Source organism: Rana temporaria, chromosome 3, assembly GCF_905171775.1.
Source record: "Rana temporaria chromosome 3, aRanTem1.1, whole genome shotgun sequence".
NCBI classification, from domain to species: Eukaryota; Metazoa; Chordata; class Amphibia; order Anura; family Ranidae; genus Rana; species Rana temporaria.
The window spans coordinates 126,352,474-126,368,318 of NC_053491.1; the positions used below are offsets into that span (position 1 = coordinate 126,352,474).

Consider the following 15,845-nt stretch of genomic DNA (forward strand, 5'->3'; position numbering starts at 1 on the left):
AATCTTGTATAATTACTGACTGCCTAATGACATAATGTACTACATCCATATAATTAGACCACGAACTGTGCAATCACATCTGCCCTAACAGACCCTTCATTAAACTCTAAATTGTTTAAGGATGCTACTTTCCGAAATTAGTATACATATTAAAGTGAGAGGAATTATACGTTGCCACCCCAATAAAGTTATTTTTATATATCTGATGCTTGGTTATTCTGGGCAATGCATTGATTAATTGATTACCTGTGAATCCCTATATATAGATATGGATAGATATGACAGAATCTCTTTTAAGTGACCCCAGATATTTTCTTGTAGAGATCTTTTGCAAAATTCCATATAAACATAATGAATGGCATGCCTGCCAGGCATGACATGCTTGGCATGACTTTCTAGTCTCTATCTTAAAGCATACTGTAGTTACTTCTTCTTAGAATAGAAACAATTAAAATAAGTCTCTCAAAGTGTAGCATCTATAATATTTTTTCACTGTGACATTAAACAGTATAAAAAATCACTGGCTAACAATACACACATGTTGGTTGTGCCATGCTTGATTAATCTAACATATTAGACATATACAGTATATGTATAATTTTTTTGCTGAAAGTTGCAGTTGGTAAATGTTTGTCGGGTGGCTGTATTTGGCAGTGAAGTAGTAGATGATTTATAGAGGAAAGCGAAAGAGGAGATGGCCCATACATCAAGCCTGCCTCTTCAACCATTCGATTACATGTGCTTTCTGTGACCTGAACATAGTTGATCTCATTGCATTTCATTCCTTTTACTTTAAAGGGTTTAAAGGGTAACTCCACTTCCGTGGAAAAAAAAAGTGCAAACCAAAAAAAATAATATACTGTGTACAATTGCCACACAGGTCTTATTGTATTGTCGTTATAATTGAATATTATTAAACATTACCTTTTTTACATCATTGTAATTTTCTGTAAAATACAATGCAATATGGCAACTTGGAGGTGTTCTGTACACAGATGTTGTACAGAACACCACCCAGAAATTTCATTTTTTTTCTTTTGCGTTTGCATTGCTGATTTTCCCAGAACTCTGCACTAACATACAAGTCAGATTTTGGGCATCCCCCTGCAACATAATTTTTTTGGTGATATACTGCCAAAGGGAAATTGCATATAAAGGAATGCAGACACTGTCACTTTCTTCATTAGGGCGCCGCAGGTGCAGCTGCTGACTGATAATTGTAAAACCACTCCTATTCAGATTAACTTGGCACATAGACAAAGAACAACAAACCGCTATTCCTTTAGAATAAAAAAAGGCAAGACTGCAACAAAGTTTGTTAAAATCCCTGCAATGTATATAGATAGCCCAGAGGGGAGTGTTTTTTTTTTTTTTCTGAACAAGAGTTACACTCTTGACCTCCAGAAGATTTGTGCCCCTTCATGACCAGGCCATTTTGAGCTATCCGGCACTGCCTTACTTTGACAATTGCACAGTCATGCAACGCTGTACATAAATTAAATTTATGTAATTTTTCCATCCTTAAATCGAGCTTTCTTTTGGTGGTATTTGATCACCACTGGGTTTTGTATTGGAGGCAGGGCCGCAATCAGGGGGGTACAGGCAGTACACCTGTAAGGGGCCCGGAGGTCCCCAGGGGCCCGGATGACAACCCCCTTAAAAAAAAGGGGGGGTCCGGAGGCCCACAGGGCCCCAGATGGCAACTCCCCCTTTTTTTAAAATATTTTTATTTATATATATATATATATATATATATATATATATATATATATATATATATATATATATATATATATATATATATATATATATATATATATATATATATATATATATATATATATATATATATATATATATATATATATATATATTTATATATATATATTTATTATTATTAAAGTGTCCAGAGGCCCCCAGGTGGCAACCCCCCTTTTTTGTAATCTCTTTTTTATAAAAAAAAAAATTGTATGTATGTGTGAGAGATAGATAGATAGATATATATATATATAGATATATATATATATATATATTTAAGTAAATGGCACAGAGATCCCCCTTTTTTTAGATATATTTTTCTTTTTTTCTTCTTATTTTTGTAAAGGCCCACCCCCCCCCCCGCTTCTCTACTCCAGGGGGCCCATGCCTGAAGCTGTGTAAGGGGCCCCATAATTCCTGATGGCTGCCCTGGTTGGAGGCGATCATCCAATGGCTGAGAGCACTGAACGGAGTGTTCTGGTGGGGGTCAGTCCCCCCTGTCAGAACACAATAGCACAACAGGGTAGGTCGCTGTACTAACATCACGTAGCACATAACATTTCCTTACAAAAAAAGAGACGCTCTTTAAAGTTACATTGTTGTCAATTGTTCTATTTCATGCAGTTACTGTAGACATTTTATTGTTTTATATATTAATCAAGCTATCAACCTGCAGATTAATTGTCCGAATAGCACACAGTCAATGTGTCCTCTTTAAAGGATGGCTACACATAAACACCACCAAATATATTCATGAGCTCTCCCTTCTAATAACTGAAACATCTGCTGGAGATATGCACTGGAGTCATTGCTTGTGATTATCAGGCAGTTTGTGATCTGCTGGAGATAAAGCGGTATTTATTTAGGAATCTTTTTGGCATAAGGCCTGATCCTATGTTATGTGCCAAATGAAAGGGTAAAAATGCTGCAGATGCACTACCGGCAGATCAATATATTGGCAGGTGTTGCTGGAAGGATATCTACTCATGTATCATTTTTAGGAAAATACTTTCTCTTCTATGGCCAGCATACCAGTGTGTTGCCTTTTAAGCATTGAACCCTTGTTGCATACCATGGGAACAACTCCACTTTCCCACTGTGCTTTGTTCCTGGTACAAAGATAAGCTGGTTCTTCAAGGGAACATTCACAAAACACTGGATGAGTATTTCAGATGAAAAATGGACCTTCTGCCAGCCAATCATTCCTGCAAAAAGACTCATTTAAAAGTAAAACCTGTTTTGGGCTTTAATGGAACCAGTTTTTTTTTGGTTGTTATTTTAACTAAAGTTGCTGTGCTCAAAAGTTTGAATACCCTGGCAGAAATCACAACATTTTGGCATTGATATTAAAAATATGACTGATCATGCCAAAAACACTGTCTTTTTTATTTAAGGATAGCAATCATATGAAGCCATTTATTATCACATAGTTAATTGGCTCCTTTTTAAAACCTAATGATAACAGGGCCCAAATGGCCCTGATCAAAAGTTTACAAATCCTGGAATGTTTGGCCTTGGTACAGACACACAAGGTTAAAATGGGAAGTTTAATTTCTCACATCTGTGGCTTTTTTTAATTGCAATTCGATGGTTGTGTAAATAGTCAATAAGTTTGTTAGTTCTCACGTGGGTGCACAGAGCAGGCTAGCTACTGAGCTGTGGGAAACGGAAAATAAATATCAAAAGACTTGTGTAACAAGATAATGAAATGTTAAACATGGCAAAGCATTTACAAAAATATCCAAAGCCTTAAATATGCCAATTCAATCACTTTTTAAGAAATGGAAAATGTGGGCATCGCTTGATACCAAGCAACTGCCAGAAGACTTGTTGGGGATACAAAGAAAACCCCACAGGTAACCTCAGGAGAAATACAGGCAGCTCTGGAAAAAGATGGCGTGGATGTTTTAGCGGCATGATACGACGATACTGCAAAAATGAGCTGCATGGTCGTGTTGACAGAAGCCTTTACTCCACCAATGCCACAAAAAAGCTTGGTTACAATATGAATGACAACACCTTGACATGCCTCATAGCTTCTTGCACACTGTAATCTGGAGTGACGAGACCAAAATAGAACTTTATTGTCACAACTATAAGTGCTATATTTGAAGAGGTGTCAACAAGGCCTATAGCGAAAAGAATACCATCCCCACTGTGAAGCATGGTGGTGGCTCATTGATATTTTGGGGGTGTGTGGGCTCTAAAAGCATGGGGAATGCTGTGAAAATTGAGGGCAATATGAAAGCAGCATGGTATCATAAAATACTGACAGACAATTTACATTCTTCTGCACGAAACCTGCACATGGGACACTAAGTTTTTGCAGCATGACAATGACCCTAAGCACAAGTCCAAGTTGACCCTCCAGTGGTTATAGCAGAAAATTTTAATGGTTCTGGAGTGGCCATCTTCCTGTCTCAGACACACAACGGAGCGGACCGAAGCCGCCTCCCCCCCCTGGCTTTTTACATATACACAGGGGGAAGGACACAGCTGTGCATGTCCTGCATTGATCTGAGGTATGTACATTGTCAGAGGACAGAGGAGGGGGACAGTGAACAGTTAAAAAAAGATGGAGAAGCGATCGGGGAGGGGGATTAAGAGAACTTGTGCTGGGGGGCTCTATGGGAGGGGAGAGGAAGGTCCTATGTTAGACGTGGAGGTTGGATTCCAAATCCAACCCCCCACAAGAGCACAAGCCTTTTGCCCTGCCATAGCTCCCCCCCTGCACATATACAACCCTATCCCGTACTAGCACAAGTCAAGAGTAGGGTCTGCACTGAGTGGGGTGACAGGGTCTATACTGATGAAGGGGGGTCTGTACTGATGAAGGGGGTCTGAGGGGGGGGGGTCTATACTGATGGAGGGGATCTGCACTGATGGAGGGGATCTGCACTGATGAAGGGGGTCTCTACTGAGAGGGGGGTCTATACTCATGGTAGAGGGGTCTGCACAGTGGGTGTCCCCCGAGGGGATTGGGGGGTCTGTACTGAGGTGGAGTTCTCTGTACTGAGGGGGAGGGGTCTCTACTTTGTGGGGGTCTATACTGAGGGAGAGCAGTCTATACTGTGGGAGGATAGGTCTGTACTTGGTGAGGGGGGGTCTGTACTTTTCCGCACCGGGTGACACTAACCTTAGTGACTCCACTGAAAACATGAGAACAAATCTTCTCACTAATGACGTTGTACAGGCCACTTTTTTTTCAGCCAAACTGGCTTTGTGTATAGCCCTGCCTGTGACCACACCCCTCTGACTAATTTCAGCCTGATTGGGCTTAATCATAGAGGTACTACTACAATTGTCTGATTAGGGCGAAATGCATCAGAGGGGCGTGGACATGAGCAGGGACAATCCGGGAAGCTAGTTTGGCTGAATAAAAATAAAACATTGGTGCAACATCATCATGGTGCGGCTTTGTTTTTATTAACGAGGGGTTACTTACAGGGCCGATCCTAGGGTCACAGACCCCTGGGTGCAGAAATATTTCTGGTGCCCCCACATGGTCAGAGACTGCAGACATAGTACAGGAGATGGTTAGAGACTGTAGATATAGTATAGGAGATGGTCAGAGACTGCAGACATAATACAGGAGATGTTTTATAGACTGCAGGCATACTACAGGAGATGTTCAGAGACTGCAGACATACTAGAGGAGATGGTCAGAGACTGCAGACATACTAGAGGAGATGGTCAGAGACTGCAGACATACTAGAGGAAATGCTCAGAGACGATGGTCAGAGACTGCAGACATCATACAGGAGATGGTCCGAGACTGCCACTATGTTCAATGGCTGCTTCGCTCTCCTCCTCTGACAGAAGGAGGGGGGATGACTTGGGCAGGAAACACAGCGGTGGCGGCACAGTCTCTCCTTTGTTCCGCTCCTGTCAGTTGCCAGCGGTGAGAGCTGCCTCTGGACACAGACAAGAAGAGGAGGCGGAAGGGGAGCACTCTGGTGCTTCAGCGCCCCCACCACTGTGGTGCCTGGGTGCGCTGCACCCCGTGCACCTGCCCAGGATCGGCCCTGGCTACTTATGAGATCAATGGCAAAACAAGAATCATAGTTGAGTTTGAACAGTGGATGCAGTTCTAGTGCTAAACGTACGATAAAGGTATTGTCCACCCCACCTAGACCCCCCATCTGGCAACAAACTGTGTCATAGGGTCGAAGGCAATTCAGCCAACCTTTGAATTAACGTATATTTATTTTACTCGGTTTACCAACTTTAGAAAGAGGAAACACAGTCATGTACATAGACAAAGTTACCTACATAAGCGATGTACATGTCCTACTATCACATCTATAGGCAAATAGTGTAGCATTATATTGTATAACAAAACAATAAACTAAGTTAACATCCAGTTGTTTCCCATTTAATCAAGGAGTCAACTAGTGTATTCCTCATACCATTTGGTCCACACTAGCCATGCTGTCCTTTTCTTTTTGATAGTTTGCCCTATCAGTTGTCAATAAGCGTTCATATGTGCAGTGTGTTTGGATCATGTTAACAACATCAAGGACTTTAGGTGGTGAGGGTGTTTTCCATAATCTCATTATTGAGAGTCTGGCTGCTAGAAGTGTATATATATATTACTACTTTCCTGCCAGCCGGGGGTACTTGATCACTATTCAGATTAGGAATAGCTAAGCCTGGGTATAGGTGTACTTGGGGGTCTTACCATAGTATTACCATAGTTACCATAGTGTTGATAATAGAGAGCACCTCCTTTCCAGAAATTTCATATATGGGGGCATTCCCACATTATGTATAGAAGTGTTCTTGTTTGGCCACAGTTCCTCCAGCAGAGCGGGGAGGCATTCTCTTTATAGTGGGCTAAAACAGAAGGGGTTAAGTACCATCTTTGGGTACATTTTTGGATTAGTTCCCATAGTGCGGTACATGAGGTGGCTGTATAAATAGTGTTGAGTGCATTGGTTTCCATTGGTTTTGGGGGAATTGACATTTTAAATCTCTCCCATTTGATCATAGGGGAAAGTTTTGTGAATGTGGCTTTTTCCCCAAGTGTGGAATAGAACAGTGATATACCTTGCTTTCTATGTAAGTTCAGGTGCAAGTAGTCTTTCACCTGTATTGGGATGTGAATTTGATCTGAGGGTTGTATATTTGCAGGTACTGATAGACATCTGTAGGGGGTATATTGTTTTTCAGGTCTAGTCGATCAAATGATTTAAAGGTTCCTTTGTCAAATAGTATGTCAAGTGTTCTTTCCGTGTCATTGAGCCAGTTTATCAAGCGGATATCTGGAATGAGGTATTTCAGAATACCTATTGGGTGCTTTAACTCCGTTAAGGGGGTATCCTTCCAAGTGGATGTCGTAAGTTTCCACCAGGTCTGTGCTTAGGCATTGATAGTGAGGTGAGTAGTTAGAGGGAATCTTGGATCTGGGGCGTCTTCTGCATAGCCATAGACGTAGGTTATTGAATGGTACGGTGTCTCGTTATATATCTCCCCATAGCGTAGATGGGGATAGTCTAAACCAGTCTTTTTAGTTGTGCTAATATTGAGGCGTGGTTGTAGACTAGTATGTTTGTCATTGTGGAGCCACCTGTGGTTCTATGTTTATTAAAATATTATTGGCATAATGGGTTGTAGTGGCGCAAGATACATTTATTTTTAAATGCAGTAAGTGTAAATAGCTAAAGTTATCATCTTCTGCACATCAGCTCTTCGTCTGGGGGAGGGTGGGGCCAGAACGAGAGGTAAGGCCCCTTTCACACAGGCTTTCCAATCAGGTCCGCCTGTCAGTTTTTCTGGCGGACCTGATCAGATGCTCCATGCACCTCTATGGGGTGGTGACATGTCTACTGACATCTGCTGATATCCAATCCTGTCTGTGAAATCCAGATGGATGGAGACCCTATTTTCCCTCCGTCTAGCAGGTCGGATGGGATCGGATAAAAATGGACAGGCGGTCTGTTTTCATCCGATCTCCCCATAGAGAACGGGACACTGACAGGTCTGTCTCGGCACAGTGAGCAGAGATGGACCTGTCATCTGCCTGCTCAGCAGATATCACGGGATCGATCCCCGGCTGAGCAAAGCGGAGTCCGCTGAGCGGAAAGCCCGTATGAAAGAGCCCCTTAATAAGTCTCTTCTATAGGGCAGGTATGTTAACAGTTATCGTGCTAAAAATGGGAAAGCAAGGTGAGAACAGAGGTGGTCTTCATTGTCCTTTTAGTGTGCTGGGGGTCTTTTTGTCTAATATTCTTAACCAAGTGGCCCTGCTTTCAAAGTGGAGGTTTTTTTCTAGTTTTGCTTTCAGGGATGCCAGGCTCACAAAACCGACTGCTTAGGTTTACTGTGTATTTGGCATGTACAATTTTTCTCATATATGCGGATGTATTTAGCGGTCTGGTTGGGGTTCAGCCTTAGACAGCTGCATGGTAAATTCTTGAAAGTAGCCAAGCAAGTTATCATCGCAGACAGTCTTTTGTATTGCAGCAGAAAACTATTTGTGTGTTGGATCACAGCAGAGAACACTTTGGATATGTGTTTTGGATTTTCTCTGTTTCACATATGACCAGTTATTCTGTTGACTGACCCTCTGTTTGTAGGGGATGATCCTGAAATGTGCACTGTTTGTGTCCAGTACACTGAACTGTATACCCAATGTTATTGAAGGAGTCTGTTATATTAAAGCCATATGTCAGCCTACTTGTTATTATGTACATCTATCTTCAGTGTTTCATTTACCAGTTTCTGTAGCTGTTTGGGAAAGTACAGTATGTATATTCTTCTTCTTTTTTTTTTTTAAGGCTGTAAGGGACTAAAATGATAGAAAACTGTTTAACTACTTGCCTACTGGGCACTTTTACCTCCTTCCTGCCCAGGCCAATTTTCAGCTTTTAGCATTTCATTTTGTTCACACAACTAGAGCTTTCTTTTGGTGGTATTTAATCACCACTGGGGCCTAAATGAAAGGACTGAAAATGTTAAAAGAAATAACGTACTTCTCTTCCTTTCTGTTATAAAATTTTGCAAATAGATAATCGTTTTTCATAAATTTAGGTAAAAATATATTCTGCTACATCTCTTTGAAAACAACCTAAATCAGCGTATATTATATCTGCAATCTATGGTATGTATACAGTATAGAAATTAAATTTAATAAATCCCAATGTACCGACGGCCTATCTAATTTCTTAAGGCCTGAAAATGTCAGGTCAGTACAAAAATCCTCCAAATTACCCCATTTTTGTAAAGTAGACAGTCCAGGGTATTTAGTAAGAGGCATGGCAAGTTGGAAAATTATGAAATTAAACCAAAACTATTTTCACAATTTAATTACATTTTTTAATTACATACTGTCGCTAAGGGAGTACAGCGTCTTCTTCATATAGCTGGTGTGGTGGTGATCAGGGACACTGACTGGCGGCAGTACAAAAAAAAGTCATATGACAGCCACCCGGATTGGCTAAACTGGTTAAAGAGGTTGTAAAGTACCCAAAATAAATAATAAACCCTCAGGGCTTTTCACCTTAATGCATTCTATGCTGCAGCTGCCCCCCCCCCCAGAGCACCCCTGATTGGATAGGTTGATAGCATCGCAGCCTTTGGCCAGGGGGAGGGGCTTGTGTCCTGCTGTCTGTGTTAATGGACGCAGAAGCAGGACACAGGAGTGCGCCCGCACAAGTGCCCTCCAGGGAAAGCGCTTCTCTGTCGGGGCACTCGGGAAGAGGAGGAGCCAGGAGCGCCAAGGAGGGACCCCAGCAGAGGAGGAGGAATCAGAGTTAATTTTATTTTTTTAAAGAACAAGACTTTACAACCCCTTTTAAAGTGATAACTTGCACATATCAAGCAGAGTATTTCTTCAAGGAGAACTATAGGCAAAACGTTTTCATTGTGGATAAAGCAGATAGAGCCATCTGTGTCCCATTGTGGAGATTTATCTTCACTTCCTGTCCCATAAGTTGCAGGGATTTCTTCTCGCATTCTGTTTGGCTAAGGGAATCCATTGGAGACCCCATTGGAAGATTTCCCCTCTATTACTCTTTTGGGGACAACCCAATATTTTGAATTTTCTTTAACTTTCATTTTCAATGATGGTAAACAGGATAAATAGAGAGGGTTAATCTCCTAATGGGGGCACAGACAGCAACACAAACCTAATAGGTGTTCTAATCCATCTCCACTCTGTCCAAAACAAAACAAAAAAACGTTTTGCCCTTAGTTATACATTAATCCAGAGGTGGGCAAACTTAAAGAGGTGGAGATCTACCTGAACAACATGGGAGAAGTCAAAGATCACCGGACACAGAGTAACCTCCTCACACCTGCTTGAAACATACTACTGTGGCGCAATCGCATGCATTGCACGGCAATCATGGGTTTAAATCGGGTGGTGATGGGGCAAATCATTGCCTCCTTGTGACCTTTCAAACACACTTGGCTCACTTTTCAGAGGAGCAGCAGTGCCTGCTGCATTTGTGAACTCTGTGGTTCTGCAGCAGGAGTTTAGAGCCCTGTTGCCTGTTGCTACTGCCTGCCAATCACTACCCAAGTTAATGGGGCCACTCTGCAACTGCCCTACAAATGCATGCTTCTGCAGGGTCCAAGGGGTTAGAGCAGGTATTGAAAAAGTAACACAATGCTGCCTGCTTTAACCTCTTGTTTGCTGTACTGCACAAGGTTACAGGGCACTTGCAGAGCGGCCTTATTTACTTGAATGGGTCATGCTTGGCAGGTGCTACACCCACCAACCATGACAGGGCATATAACTTCTGCTGCCTCACGTGTGCACCCCTGGCCACTGCAGCTAAAGAGGGTGCAGTTGGGTGAAAAAAACACGTCTTAACTATGGGGTTTTACCATCCCCCCCAAACTGCAAATGTAAATTAATTCTTACTATTCTGAGCCCCTTATAAGGCTGCTTTCACACTGATGTGTTTCTTAGTGCATCTGCAACTTTTCTGGGTTCTCTGCGCATTGCCATAGACTTCTATTATATACTGCAGGTGTGGTGCACTATCTGAAAGCGCACCAAAACTCCAAACCCACAGGATGTAATCGAAGTCTATGGCTAAGTGCAGCAAACCTACAGAAAAGCTGCATGTACACTGCACCAGCAGGGTGGGTAAACCGTATCACTTCACATGCGACAGGAGCCAGCACTACAGAGAAGGCATAAGCATATGCAGCTCTTGCTCCCAACTACAGCCCCAACTTTACAAGTATTCCTCTGTATTGCACTCTAATGCTTTGGGATGGTGGGTCAGCAAGTCCAGACCACAATCTACCAGTCACCTGGCCATGATCGAAGTTTCTAGCTTGTGTACTAGGAAAATCAATGTCTTCTTTACAAAGAAAATCAATAAATATTATCCTTTTTATTAAGACATTTTTTTTTTAATCACGATTCTTTTATAACGCCCATAGGGAAAGTAAAAATCCTTCATTGCAGTGGGGATGCCCCCCGATCTGCAAGGATTAAAAATAATGTGAATCCTTACCATGTAAAACAACCCATTCAGTTTAAAATAGAAATTAAAGGCAAAACATTTGTGTATTCCCTGATCTCCGCTGCATAAGGGGCTTAGAGAGCCAGGGTAGATAAACAGTACAATGATTTTCCTAGTGAATGATAGTGCAGGGGGGGTATTTCAGCACAAATCATGGCCATTGTGGAACAGGCAGGCTGTTATGCCAGCACAGCTAGAAAACTGGCCACTCTTGGATGAATGTGCTTCTATGCCTAGTGTGATCAATTTGAAATAGGAAAGCCAGGGGACTGGCAGGATCACTAGGTATTTCATTCAAAGGGAGCAATACAAAGAGAATAGAATAGATTTTAACACAAGTATGTGGTACAACAGTTACATAACAGGAATGTGTACACATGCATGCAATTCTTCTGTGTCTCCTGCATGTGGCCAGAGAGGAATCCCGTATGGCTCCTTGTTGGGGTCCCAGGGTCAGCCCTTGCTCATTCCTACGTTGACTTAATCCTAGAAAGTTACATAACCTTTCCTGTGTCTGCAGCTAAGTCATGTGTATTCTTTGGAGTATTTTTTTTATTTTTCTATAAAATTGCGGATCGTTGGTGCAAGGGCAGTGGTCCTGCAAGCATTTCCAGCTCACGATTCACTTACAGCTCCCGAGGGACTTGCAGCGTTCTACCTCTTGGACCTGATGCTGACAGTCTGGATCTTTGTCCAATGCTTGAATCCACCCAATCTTCAAAGCCTTCCCTCGCTTGACTGCAACCAGCTCAAACTGCAGACCTTTTCAATTCATGAACCACAAACAACTTCATGGGGGCTTGCAGTATTCCTTCTCTTGGGCCTCAAGCTTGACAGCCTGAATCCTTATCTCCTGCTTGATTCCAGCCACTTCTCTTAGTCTTCCCTAGCTTGTCTGCAAGTGGTCCTGCAGGCCTTTCCAGCCCATGATCCACTAACTGCTCCACTAGTCTTCCTTGGCTATTTGGTGTGGCTCCCTTCTGCATTATTCAAGAAGGACTTTTTTTTGGTCTCCTCTTGAACTCACCGATTATACCTGCCTGAGAACCCCACAGAGGACTCAAGATCAGGATCCCCATGGCATCGTCACTGACCACTTTCATCCTGCATGGAGACAGGTTTTCTCCCTAAGCGCACTTGCAAGGTTTCATGATACCACCCCCATGGGTGGCCACAAATGCAACAGTTGATTGCTGAACCACATTGAACCAACTTACTACACTAGAAGGGCTCTCCCGTCTTCCTCTTCTTTTATGGTGAACAATCTACGCAGACAACTAGCTAGCTCTTGAGGACTGAAACCCTAAGACCTTTGCTGACCACCATGACCTAGGTAAAGTCTTGTGACTTGGTTCCCTAAAAAATCTTGGAAGACAACAGGAAGTTTTTATTGAGCGTAAAATCCTTTTGTTATCACTCCTTCTTCTTCTGCCTTTGTGTGTAACTGAAACATGATGGCAATGGGTGGGTTATACTGAATGGCTAACAATTTTTTCTCTAGGTGGCAGTACGAGTCATACATTTCTGGTTTCCTTCTGACCCTGCGTCCCTTAATAAACTCCTAGAATTTTTTTTGTGTTTGATCAAAGATCCTGTTATTGTATTTTCCATCTATACTCTGTTGGAGGTTCACAAAGTTCTGTCTCCGAGTTGGTAAACAACTATGTCATCATTGTCATTTTGTCACTCTGGTCACCATTAAATGCTACAACACATTTTAATAAGCCCTTTGTATATATCACACTTAATTCTCAAAAAACTGGTTTCCAATCTCATTCCTTAAGTACTCCCAACAGGTCATGTTTTGGGACTTTTCCTTAAGATAAAAAAGCTGTTATAAATACCAAGATATTGGCATTGGTTTAAAGCACCTCTACATGGTGAAAGAAATCCAGAAAACATGACCCATTGGGGAGGTTGGTAACCACTGGTATTAACCACCATAGATATTTATTGCAAACAGCAATGTAATAATAGGTATTTTATTGACAGACTTTCATTTTTCTGATCTACAGGTTTATTCATTGCACAGATGATTCCCCTGACCCCAATGTAAAGTATGAGGTAAACAATACTTTTATTTGCATAATCTTTTAACCAGAAAGAATTTGTGTATGTGCACCTTTCTTTAAGCTTGTGCCCCCTTTTTGTTTGAAGAGAATGTATAGTGTATTTTGTATTTATTTTCTGTTTGTCCTTGAACCACAATTACAATGATGAGAATTCATCATTGAGGTGCTATAAATATAGTAGGTAAAGTAGACTTCTAAACCTTAAATTGTCAAAACCGTAAAACCATTCCTTATAAACAATAAATTAGGCTTTCTGTTATTAGCATTGAAAAATGATTGGCAGATTGTATATCAACTTGGCTGTAATTCAAGTTTTGTACTACCCTGTCTGATCTGCATGAAATTGACCACCAGTATGACCATATTCAAGCTGAAATTGATGGATGTTGCAGGAATGATTGTTGGTGATATCAGAATGGACTGGAATGCCTGCTTTAAAAAAGGAATGAAAGGTAATACACCTGGGCATCACGGAACTGCAGATAGAAATTGGGTATCAAAATGCTTTGCTGGTTTTTGTGTAACCAGCAACCTCTTCAATGTGAATGTGTTTTGCTGTTTGCAGAAATGCACTACAGTCCATTTAACATGGTTTCCTATGGTACACGTTCACATCTATGCATTTTGCAAGCGGTACATTTTTGGAAAGGTTATGGGACTTTTCTCCCGAATTTTGCGTGTAATAGACTTCAATGGAATCGCACCAGAACTGCAAGTGTTGTTTGTAATGCTATTTTTGATGTTTTGGGGTTGTTCTTTTTCCTTTTAAAACACTGTATATAGCTGGTTGCTAAAGAGGGGGCCAGGATGCTGGCAGCCACATCCTCAACAGAGTCATCAGCTGTCGGCAAAAAATTGCCGACTCTAGTATGGATTCAGAGGGAACCCCCACGCCAATTTTTTTTATGTCCCCCCCCCCCCCCCCCCCCAAAATCCATTATTCGAGCATGCAGCCCAGCAGGTCAGGAAAAGGAGGGGACATGTATGCAACCCAGCATGCCCTCAATATGTAGGGGTGGTGGGAGCTCTGCGCCCTCACCCAAAGCAACTTACCCCGCGTTGATCGGGACAAGGGCCTCTTCCCGACAACCCTGGTCGGTGTTTGTCGGGGTCTGCGAGCGGGGGAATTATCTGAATCTTGGGCCCCCCCCCCCCTATGTAAATGGGTATGGGGTACATCGAACCCTACCCATCCACCCCAAAAAGCAGTGAAATGTAAAAAAATAAAAAGATGGTTTTTGACAAGTCCTTTTAATAAAAAAAAGTATTTTCCTTTGCCGCCGCGGTCTTCTTCCTCGCCACCCGCTCTTGTTGTGTTTGTTTTATTTCCCTGCTTTTTGGAGTGAATGGGCCCGCGCCGTTAAATTTGCTAATTATTTATTCTTTTTTTATTATTTTTGCCTGCAATTTTTCTTTCATTTTACATTAATTTGTCTGTGGGGAAGCCCCGCTGACAGCTATAAGAATAAGGATGCGGCAGATGGCCTCCTGGCCCCCTCCTTAGCAACCAGCAATATACAGTGATATTTGTAGAGAAGAAAAAAAAACATACAATGCATGAAAACTGCATACAAACAATCGCATAACAAATAGGGTTTCAAAAACACAAAACGCAACTGCAAAATGTGCCTTAAAAACACATTAAGCGCAGCCGCATAGATGTGAACCTAGACTTCAGCCATACAGGTGCATCTCATAAGATTAGAATATCATCAAAAAGTTTTGTTTCAGTAATTAAATCAGGTATTGGTACTTTTGGCAGTGTGGGCAGGTGCCAAGTCCTGCTGGAAAATTAAATCAGCATCTCCATAAAGCTGGTCAGCAAAGGAATGCATGTGCTCTTGAATTTCCTGCTAGAGAGCTGCGCTGACTTTGCACTTGATAAAACACAGTAGACCAAATCGTCTAGAGCACTTCATGCTTCCCTCTGCTGACCAGCTGGAGATGCTGATTTAGTTTTCCAACAGGACTATGCACATGCCCACACAGCCAAAACTACCAAAACCTTGTTCAATGATCATGGTATCACTGTGTTTGATTGGCCAGCAAACTCGCCTGACCTAAACCTCATAGAGAATCTGTGGGGTACTGTCAAGAGGAAGATGAGAGACACCAGACCCAACAATGCAAACGAGCCGAAGGCCGCTATCACCTCAGCAGTGCCACAAGCTGATCGCCTCCATGCCACGCTGCATTGATGCAGTAATTCATGCAAAAGGAGCCTTGACCTAGTATTGAGTGCATATTATACTGTACATAGACATACTTTTCAGTAAGCCAACATTTCTGTATTAAAAATCTTTTATTTTTTATTGGTCTATAATGTAATGTAATATTCAAATTTTCAAAAATACTGAATTTGGGGCTTTCACTAGCTGTAAGCCATAATCATTAAAATAAAGAAATGCTTGAAATATATCACGCTGTGTGTAACAAATCTATATAAAATATATAGATGTCTCTTTTTGAATTGAATTGCTGAAATAAATGTAACTTTTTGATGATATTGTAATTTTATGAGATGCATCTGTAT

The 15,845-nt window shown here is 41.7% G+C and overlaps 1 protein-coding gene across 2 annotated transcripts in view; it reads left to right on the plus strand.

The window, feature by feature from the left end:
* The window catches only part of CDC123 (cell division cycle 123), a 99,900-nt gene that overhangs the window by 41,840 nt on the left and 42,215 nt on the right, over positions 1-15,845 (plus strand). For both annotated transcript variants that reach the window (XM_040343395.1, XM_040343396.1), the window contains exon 7: positions 13,256-13,304. In XM_040343395.1, coding sequence (XP_040199329.1) covers positions 13,256-13,304 — 49 coding nt within the window. The remainder of the gene's footprint in view (positions 1-13,255; positions 13,305-15,845) is intronic.